General features: G+C 51.1%; 1 protein-coding gene and 1 pseudogene across 4 annotated transcripts in view; both read left to right on the top strand.

Moving 5' to 3' along the window:
- The first annotated feature begins 815 nt into the window (after nt 1-815).
- On the top strand, nt 816-1,364 carry LOC107180100 (annotated as a pseudogene).
- Nucleotides 1,365-3,504: 2,140 nt separating this feature from the next.
- Nucleotides 3,505-10,366, top strand: part of LOC122237157 — an 86,433-nt gene continuing 79,571 nt past the window's right edge. For all 4 annotated transcript variants that reach the window (XR_006215370.1, XR_006215369.1, XM_042980150.1 and 1 more), the window contains exons 1-2: nt 3,505-4,255; nt 5,188-5,351. Coding sequence is in view for 2 of the 4 variants with exons in the window: in XM_042980149.1 (XP_042836083.1) it covers nt 3,987-4,255; nt 5,188-5,351 (433 nt within the window). In the remaining 2 variants the exon portion in view is untranslated. The remainder of the gene's footprint in view (nt 4,256-5,187; nt 5,352-10,366) is intronic.

Raw genomic sequence — 10,366 nt, 5'->3', positions numbered from 1 at the left:
TCTTCAGCGACTTTCTCCTCATGCGATCAGTGGCCTTCATTTCAGGAACTCAGGAAGCTTTCGAAAGCTAGAGGTTGGTGAATATCAGGTCATCCTTTATAAAGGTTCAGGGCCCAGAGAAAATGGCTGTGGATGCTTGTGAAAAATGCATCTGACTCCTCCTACGAAATTCTCTCCACTCTCTTGAGTCTCAGGCACCCAAGTGAAAGTTCTCACTCTCTTACCTCCCTATTCTGATGCTCACACTTGCCTCTGCTCATTCTTGGGGGCAGAGGCATCAGGGTGCTAATGAGGATGCTTGATTCCAACAAGAGTGTTTATATTTGAAACAAGAATCAACTAGCAAACGCGCCAACCAAACCCAAAGGAACACTTCTCCAATGTCGGTAGTTCAGGCAGCTGGCCGTCTGGCCCCGGCTTAGCCTAGCTGGTCGGATAGAGTCTTTTATCTAATAAGGAAATTGAATTTATAATTTGAAACCACTTCACAAAGAGAATTTCAGGTCCAGGTGGCTTCACTGGCAAAATGTTTGAAACATCTAAGGAAGGAATAATACAAATATCAAAAATTCTTCGATGGAATGAGTCCTTCCTTATTCACTTTACCAGGATATGATAACTTTGATAAAACCTGATGACATTACAAGAAAGAAAAATCATAGGCCAATCTCCTTTTTCAGCATAGATGCAAACATTTTAAACGTATTAGCGTATCAGCTTTCATGATACATTAAAAAGTAACATGTCATGACCAATCAGAGTTATTCGAGAAATACAAGGTTCAACATTTAAAATCAATCAAGGCCTTTCGGCCGGAACCGCCATCTTCCAGTAATTCGCCAAAATGACCAACACAAAGGGAAAGAGGAGAGGTACTCGCTATATGTTCTCTGGGCCTTTTAGAAAACATGGAGTTGTTCCTTTGGCAACATACATGCGAATCTACAAGAAAGGTGATATTGTGGACATCAAGGGAATGGGCACTGTTCAAAAAGGAATGCCCCACAAATGTTACCACGGCAAAGCTGGAAGAGTCTACGATGTTACCCAGCATGCTGTTGGCATTGTTGTAAATAACAAGTTAAGGGCAAGATTCTTGCTAAGAGAATTAATGTATGTATCGAGCACATTAAACACTCAAAGAGCCGAGACAGCTTCCTGAAGTGTGTAAAGGAAAATGATCAGAAAAAGAAGGAAGCCAAGGAGAAAGGTACTTGGGTTCAACCGAAGCGCCAGCCTGCCCCACCCAGAGAAGCACACTTTGTGAGAACCAATGGAAAGGAGCCTGAGCTGTTGGAACCCATTCCCTATGAATTCATGGCGTGATAAATGTAAAAAAAATAAAAGACATCAAGACTGTAAAAATAAAATAAAATAAAATAAAATAAAATAAAATCAATCAAGGCAATTTCTCATATTAACAGAATAAAGGCAGAAGTATCATTTTATTATTTCAATATAAGCAGAAAAGGCTTTTGGTAAATTCCAGCATCCAGTCATTAAAAATTCTTACCAAACTAGGAACAGAAGGGAACCTCTTTAATCTGATAGGCTGTATCTAAAAAAAAAAAAACAACTTGATGAAATGTTGAAAGCATGTTTGCTATCATGGCTGGTATCCAACATTGTACTAAGGTCCCAGCAACTACAGTAAAGCAAAAGAAATTAAATGTGTAAGAATTGGAAGGAAGAAATAAAATCATCAACAGATGACTTATTTGAGTAACTGGAGCATCCAGAGGAGTCTAAAGGTAAATTATTGATAAATAAATGAATTTTATTAAATTCATTAAATCAAATTAATTAAAGTCTCTGGATACAAAGTCAACATACAAAAATCAATTGCTTTTCTATATAACATCAAGAAACAATTATAAAGTTTTTTTAATGTTTATTTATTTTTGAGAGAGAGAGAGAAACAGTGTGAGTGGAGGAGGGGCAGAGAGAGAGGGAGACACAGAATCCAAAGCAGACTCCAGGCTCTGAGCTGTCAGCGCAGAGCCTGAGTGGGGGCTCGAACCCACGAACCACGAGATCACGACCCGAGCTGAAGTCGGACGCTTAACCGACTGAGCCACCCAGGCGCCCCAACAGTTATGAAGTTTTAAGACAACACTGTAACAGTATCACAAATCAAATACCTAGGAATTAATCTAATGAAATCTGTGTAAGAATCTATGCAGAAAATTATAAAATATTAGGAAAATATTAAAAGACATAAATAAATGGAAAGATATATTTGTGAATTGGAAGGTTTAATGCATAAAGAAGTTAATTATCCTCCAATTAATGTACAGGTACAATACAATCCCTCACAATCTTAACAAGTGTGTGTGTGTGTGTGTGTGTGTGTGTGTAAATTGAGAAGCTGATTCTTTAATTTATATGAAAATGTAAATGTCCCGGAACAACCAACCCAGCAATCTCGAGGAAGATGACAAAATTGGAGAGCTTCCGCCACTAGATATAAAGACTTTTTCATACGCAACAGCAATCAACACAGGTGGATGGCGACAGAGACCAGGACGGGGTTGAAAAGTGGGGAATTTGAGAGAGATTTAAGAGGAAGAACAGGACCAGGTGCTGAGTTGCCTTGGCAGGTGGAGGTGCTGGTGGAAGGCACCTGGCAGTATTAGGTCACTTGCAACAAGTGCTGCTGGGGGGCAGCAGGTGACGGAGATACACCTGCAGAGACACTCAAGCCCCCCCCCCCCCCCCCCCCCAGGCCCCTCCGTAGTCGGTGCACAGCGGCTTCCACGGTCTCACCGCTGCAGTTCTGCTGCTCCTGGAGCATCTACATCCCACCTTCTGTTTACAGCCAAGCCCTGGGGAGGCCGCCGGGCAAAAGCAAAGCCTGGTGCTAAAGAAGTATCCTGACAAAATAATTACAGCGTCAGCAAGAGAGCGGTGAGTCGCAAATAAATCTGAAATCATCTGAGCCCCGCATCCAAGCTGGGGACTGAATTCAAATACTCCGTGCATTGTCTGGGGTCCTTAACTCATTTTCTGACCAGGATCCTCCTTCCAGAAACTGGGAGGTGGCCTGAGGAATTTGGGATCACCAGGGCGCCAATGGTCTGATGTCTGGCAACAGGTCAGCTCAGTTCCTAGAACCTGCTGATGATAAGGTCTGTGATGACCATCTGTCGCTCGGGCCAACCCCAGCCCGCGTTCCTGTCTCTTCCGAAAACAGCATCTCAGTTCGCATCTCAGTTTTCTTGGGGGCAACCTCCCTTGCCCCACTCCCAGTCGTCTTTGTTCAGTTGGCTCTGACTCCGCCCCCAGCTGCACGTGGGGGGCGTGGCCTCCAGCGGGCCCTTTTTTAGCCACTCCTGCGGCAGGAGAGGTCTTTTCCTCAAGTTCCTGCAAGGGACCGGATTGGCCCCTTTGGGTCACGTGCCCATCCAGGCACCGAGGCGGGCGCTTGGGGCACCGTGATTGGATGGACTTGGGTCACGTGCCGCCTCTGAAGGAGGGGGAGGGCTAGATGGCTCGCAGCTGCGCTGGCGCGGGGACGCGCTCCCCTCGGAAGCGATGGGGTGCGCAGGGGGGGCGACCTCTCTCCCTGCCTCAGCGCCCAGCCGCCAATGAGGAAGGCACCAGTGTCACCCCAACCCCACAGGGAAGGCGGGGACGCTCGGGGTGTCTTCGTTGCTTGTCCCAGGTCACAGCAGGAAGTGGTAGACTTTCTTCCTGGGGGAGAAGAGGGCTGTGAGGAGCGCGGCGTGTTGCCATCTGCTTCGTGGACCTCTGCCTGGGCCGCGTCGGAGGGTTTCTCTCCGGGAGAGGCGAGCGGCTCCGTGAGTGGGAGCAGGTCCTATAGGATAGACTGTGGCTAGAGGACTGATCTCGGGGTCATCTAACTGCGTGGGTGCGGTAGACGTGCAAATAGAGGGCTTTGACTTTCTGAGCCTCGGCTTTCCTCGTCTGCGTAAAAGGAGCGGTAGCAGCACACGCCAGCATTACTGGGAGGATTAAGCGAGTTAATGTTTGCAGAAGTCCTTTGGAAACGGTGGTGGCCCCGTGGGTTTGCTTTCCCCCTACTCCGGACCCCTTCCCCACTCCTCATTGTCAAGGGGGCGCCCAGAAGCGTCTGCTTTCTGCAGTGCTTATCTGACGAATCTGTCGGATGGCGTTGGGTGAAGAGTGGTCCCCTGGGACCCAGAATAGCTAACAGTGGCCACCCGTGGAGTGTCCCAGCCACCGTGCGGGGGACTTCCCATGCAGTCACCTCACCCTCACCTTACTCCCCAAGGTAGGTTCTATGATTATGCCTACTTTTTTTTTAATGTTTGTTTATTTTTTGAGAGAGAGCGCACTTGTGTGCATGTGAGTGGGGGAGGGGCAGAGAGAGAGAGAGACAGACAGACAGACACAGAACCTGAAGCAGGCTGAGCTGTCAGCACAGAGCCCGACGCGGGGCTCGAACTCAGGAACCGCGAGATCCTGATCTGTGCTGAAGTCAGATGCTTAACTGACTGGGCCACCCAGGTGCCCCTATGAGTATGCCTACCCTATGGATAAGGACACGGAGGGGTCCCACCGTGCAGGAGGACTCTCAGCTACTAAGGGGCAGAGCTGGGGTTTGAACCTGGGTCTTTTGGATTCGGAAACCTGTGTTCTTTACTCTGCAGTAGTGTTTGTGCTGCTACAGTCGGGGATCCTGTCGCGGTGGGGAGTGCTTGGGAGAGAAGCTTTGGGCCAGCCCTGGGCAGGGGGCTTTGTCGATTCATTGGAGTGATTGAAATAGGCAGCTTCCCGCCTTGTGACTCATGGGCTTGTCCAGTGTCCTGCAGGGCACCTGGGGTGGGGGTAGGGGATGTGGGGTGAGATCAGGGGGTCCCTGGGGCTTTGTAGCACGAGTGCACAGTGCTGATGATCAGCAGGTCGGTGAATGTTTATGAAACACCATCCGTTCACTCATCTTGTTTATTCATACGTGGCAGACGTTGGTTCTAGGGTCTGTGGGCGACACAAAGGGACTATAACGCATGGTCCTTACAGTGGTGGACATCTGATGCTTTGTGAACCCCCGACCCCTCCTCTGACCACAGCACCAGGTGCCCTTGGAGGGCCCCCCTCACTCCTGTTCAGGTGGTTCGGTGGGGGAGGGCCACAGTTAGAGGTGTTCAGAGGTGGGTCGGCCCTGGGCCTTGGGTGGACACTTTCTTCCCTCTGGGCTTGTAGAGGTGGATGGATGCGACGGCCTGGAGATGCCGAGGGCTGTCCTGCCAGCTCGGGGGGAGACCCCGTCCACCAGCAGCGTGGAAGCAGCAGGGCCAGGAGATGGAGAATCCAGAGAGATTTCTTCACCTACAGGACCCAGCTGGGCATGTCTCTGGACTTCTCAGGTATGGGAGGCCATGACACCTTTAAATAATCAACTCAGTTTGAGTAGGGTTTCTACCTTATGTGCACTTGACCACAAGCATAAGGCATGCTTTTTGTTTAGGAGATTTTTCTATACCACGGGGACCTGGGTTTTAGTTCTGGCTTTGTCTCTTAAGTCATAGCATGAGCCAGCTTCACCTTCCCTCTGGGCCTCAGTCTTCCCATCTGTAAAATGAATACTCTGGGCCCCCTGCCTCCTAACGTCCCTTCTGCTCTTCCCATCTGTGAATTTAGGATTAGTCAGTGAGATGAAACCAAATAAGGAGAAACTGAGAATCCTAGGGTGTCTTCTGCTGGGCTCAGAGTTCTGTCTGTTGAGGCGGAGAGGAGCGGGGCCGAGGACCGAGTGCACGGGGAGCAGGGGCGCGTTTGTGGGAGGCCAGAGCAGCCCATGAGGGTACGGCTGCCCCTTGCAGACACAAAGCATCCGTAAGGATTACACCTGCCCACAAAGCTCCCTCTGCAGATGGCTGTGGGGCTGCGCACTGAGCTCGGGGAGGGAGATGTGAGAAAGCAGGGCAGCTGGCATCAGATCAGCTGCAGATACGGGGATGTGGCTGTGCAGTTTTTAACACAGACCTTGAATGCCTGTGACCTGCAGGAGTGGTGCCCAGGGTCCCACACTGAGGAGATGCAGAAACCTGAGTTCCGGCTGCTCTGTCTCTCAGGTTCCAGACATACCCGAGGTGGCCAGGCCAAACAGCCTGCAGAGACAGCTGGCGCTTTTTTTTTTTGAGCTTTCATTGGTCCCCGTCCTCCTGGGGCTGAGTGAACCCGTGATGCTATTGATCGATCACATTTGTGAAGGAGACGAGCCTGTTTGTTCGGGGGTGTTAGGCTACCAGTCGCAAAAACCCTGTTTGCAGCAGCTACAAAGATTAGAATATTTGCTCCTCTAGTAAGAAATTTCGAGACCAAAGCATAAGGATACCTTGTGCTCTAAGAGAGTCACGGGGACCCCGACCTTCCCCCAGATGCCTTTTAGGGAGGGAGCAGCGTCGTGGCGAGGGGCTGTCTTTGCAAGACTGTGTCTTTTTTTTTTTTTTTTTAAGTTTGTTTATTTTGACAGAGAGAAAGAGAGGAAGAGAGTGGAGAGTGGCAGGGAGAGAAAGAGAATCCCAAGCAGGCTCTGCACTGTCGGGACAGAACCTTGAGGTCAGGACCCAAGCTGAAAACAAGAGTTGGCCACCGGTTGGCCCCAGCCTGTGTCTTTTGATCTGAGAAGACACGCTTTTCTAGCAGCCTCTGAGAGACCTGCTCATCCGGTGGCCGGGAGGGAGCACATCCCAGACCCGAGTGCGGGAGGCCGAGGAGAAAGGCGCTGGTGGGAGGGTGGCGGTCCACCGTGGTGGGGCAGTGAGAACACGAGCCCTGATGGCCCTCCCGTCGGTTTCTGAGGGGCTGAGTCGAGGCGGCCTTGGACCCCCCCACCCCCCGTCTTCTCCTGATGCCACTGCTTACTTAGTCACCATGTGACCACGATGCACAAGAGAGAGATTTCAGCCTGTGGGGCAGAGACCAGGATCAAATCCCAGTGGGCACAAACCCATTTGCAGGTGCTTACTGCAAACCTAAATTTTTTTTTTTGTCTTTAAAAAAAAAGTTTGTTTATTTTTGAGAGAGACAGAGACAGAGTATGAGCAGGGAAGGGGCAGAGAGAGAGGGAGTCATAGAATCTGAAGCAGCCTCCAGGCTCCCGGCTGCCAGCATAGAGCCCGACATGGGGCTCGAACCCGTGAACTGCGAGATCATGACCTGAGCTGAATTTGGACGCTCAACCGATTGAGCCACCCAGGCGCCCCGTATTTTTTTGTCTTTAAAAAAAAATTATGTTAAATGATGGAAATTGACACTTGAAGAGTTTTTTTTTTTCAGTTTATTTATTTTTGAGAGAGATAAAGCACAAGTGAGGGAGGGGCAGAGAGAGAGGAAGAGAATCCCAAGCGGGCTCTGTGCTCGAACTCACAATGGCGAGATCATGACCTGAGTTGAAACCAAGAGTCCGAGGCTTAACCAGCTGAGCCACCCAGGTGCCCCCAAACCTAAGTATTTCTGATCCGACTTTTGATACCTATGAGGCTTGTCTAACCAAAGCTTCTCTCTGACTGTGAGTCAGCAAGGATGTCATATTCTGGTTTAGTCAGGCTAGACTCACTCTGCCGTGCCTGTGCTTCTAGAAACAAACTTCAGAACCTCAGTGGCTGAGCCCAGAGTTTACTGTTCACTCCCACAAGGTCGGCTGTGGATCTGGCGCCTCTCGGGGGAAGCTCCCTGTGGAATGGCGACTCAGACCCCCGACTGCTCTGTCTTTTAGGGTCCCCATGGCAGGGAGGAGACCTGCAGGCCCACGCACTGTGTTTTAGGTGCTTCAGCCTGAAAGGGACACGTCTCCCTTCCGCTCACAGCCCGTTGGCCACACTTAGAAGGAATCACAAGCCCCCCCTCCCCATCTGTGGGGGGCTGGGAAAGGCCAGGGAGCCCTGGGTCAGCAGGGAGCAGTCAGTGTGTCTTTGCACCTGCCTTTCGTGGCTTCCCTTTGTCCTCAGCGTCAAGTGTGCACCTGCCTGCCCAGGCTTTCCCCACTCCCCACTGTACCGTCCATGCTCTGCGGGGATGAGGGAATTTAGGCATCAGAGCAGGCTTCCCTCATGCCTACCGCCTGGCCTTTGCACATGCTGTCCCTCTGACCCTCCTCCTTCCCACCCGTCTCCTCGTGGCCAAGTCCTACTTATTCTCCATGCTTCATCTCGGGTTTTATTTTCTGTCCCCTCCAGGTGGGCTGGGGCACCTTCTGTGGCCCCCGTACCTCCCTGCGTGGATGTCACTGGTGCCTCATTGCCCAGCCATTTACTTTCCGTCTTCTTGACTTTGTCCCTGCACCAGCCTGAGCTGTGACTTGACCCTGATAACTCCTAGGTGCCCAGCACCCAGCACAGGTGTTCACTGGCCACCAGTTAATGAAAGAAAAGCAACGAATGAACTTTTATTTCGGTTGGCTTGGGCCCTCATCGTGGGAAGTGTGGAGTAAATTGAAGTCAGTTTTGTTAGAGATCCTTCTGGTAAAAACCGCAGCTTCCCGATGATCCGTGGCTGCCTCTGGGGACAGAGAGGGAAGCTGTCGTGGCCTCTCCCCAGGGACGTTTGCTCTGCAGCGAAAGAGGGGCAACCCTCCCTCCCTGAGGCATGTCTTGTACAGAACTTTAGTGTTGCAGTTTGTCACACTGCTTATTTTTAAAGTTTTATTTTTATTTTATTTTGAGAGAGGGAGCAAGAGCATGAGCCCAGGAGGGGCAGAGAGAAAGGGAGAGAGAGAATCCCAAGCAGGCTCCACTCCATCAGCACGGAGTCCGACGTGGGGCTCGAACCCACGAACCGTGAGACTGTGACCTGAACCCAAATCAAGAGTCAGAAGCTTAACTGACTGAGCCCCCCGGTGCCCCACAACACCACCTGTTCATTGATGGAAACCCTCGTTTCAAGGCTGGCTCTCAGATCCCGGCTCTGTCACCAAGGAGCCACACGGCCTTAGGAGAGCCACTTTGCTGCTTTGAACCTCCTTGATAAACTGAGGGTCATAGCCACCAGTTCGGTGGCAGAGGGCGTGTGGGGCAGTCGGCACTCAGCGGGCAGACCGTGTGTTCTCAAAACCAGCTACTGTTACTCTGGTTTGCTATTTATTAATATCAAACAGGATAAAGTATTAGATAAGTATTCAGGGTCTCAGAATCTTTTAAGGGTGTGAATGCAGCCGGTCCTGGCCTCTAGAGATGAGAGCCTGTTCTGTCCAGAGGCGATTTGGTGTGGGGCGCCTCTGTGCCTGTGTCCTCGCGTCTGCAGTAACCCCCCTGTATTTCACCAGCTGGTTCCCGGGATCTTGTTAAGTCTCCAGAAAAGCTCCTTTATTCACTCAACCACATCAGCAAGTTTGGCTGCCAGATCCATGACTGGCTGTGGGGCTTGGGCTACTATCCTAACCTCTCTGTGCCTTAGCTTCTTCATCTGTAAAGGCAGGGGCTAACAATAGTGCTTACAATTTCTGAGATTGTCATGGAAATTGAATGAAGCACATAAAACATTTAGAAAGTATCTGGGGGTTGTCTGGGTGGCTCAACTGGTTAAGTGTCTGACTTAGTTTTGGCTCAGGTCATGATCTCACCGTGTGTGGGTTCGAGCCCCGTGTCTGTGCTGGCACAGAGCCTACTTGGGATTCTCTGTCTCCCTCTGTCTCCCCTTCCCTGCTCACATGCTCTCTCTCTCTTTCAAAAATAATAAAATTAAAAAAAAGTGCCTGGAACATAGCGCTCAATAAACGTTGATTGATATTCTTACTACCAGACCTGGTCCGTGACAGGTGCTGGGGGGGTTCTGCAGGGAACAAGACGCCGTCCCTCCCCTCATGAAGTGCAGCGGGCAGACTAGCGAACAGGCAATCAGAGCCCAGGGCGGAAAGTCCCATATGCAGGAGGTTAGGAGGGGAGCTGGTGCAGGTGTGGGCTGGGAGCCAGACTGCGTGGCCGGGAATTGTGGCCGCCCCCTCACTGAGAATGAAAAGGTGGTCCACACTTGGAACTGTGCACCTCACCCTGATGTCCGGAGGATTAGCCACCCCGGAGCGCTTAGAGCAGTGCGACATCGCCCGCGTGCTCAGAATGGGACGGTGTTCTTTTTACTCTGGAACCCGGGGTGGAAGTCAGGAAAGCTGAGACTGAAGGATGAGCTGGGGTGGGAGGCGGGTGACGGTGGCGAGTGAAAGAAGCTGGGTGTGGTTCCAGGGAGCGAGGGAGGGAGGGGTGAGCAGTGGGGCTGGAGGTAGCTGGGGCCATCCTCCTGTAGACGATGGCGCATCTGTTCATTTGGCCAGTGTTCACTGCCCTGCTCTGTGTCTGGGCCCTGGGGGCACAGCAGGGCATGGAACAGACTTGGCCAAGGAGTTGAGCCGTTAGCCTTGGCTAATGGGGGAGCCAAGGAAGGATAT

This window comes from Panthera tigris, chromosome A3, assembly GCF_018350195.1.
Source record: "Panthera tigris isolate Pti1 chromosome A3, P.tigris_Pti1_mat1.1, whole genome shotgun sequence".
Taxonomy (NCBI): Eukaryota; Metazoa; Chordata; class Mammalia; order Carnivora; family Felidae; genus Panthera; species Panthera tigris.
This window is presented reverse-complemented; position numbering and strand designations above follow the sequence as displayed.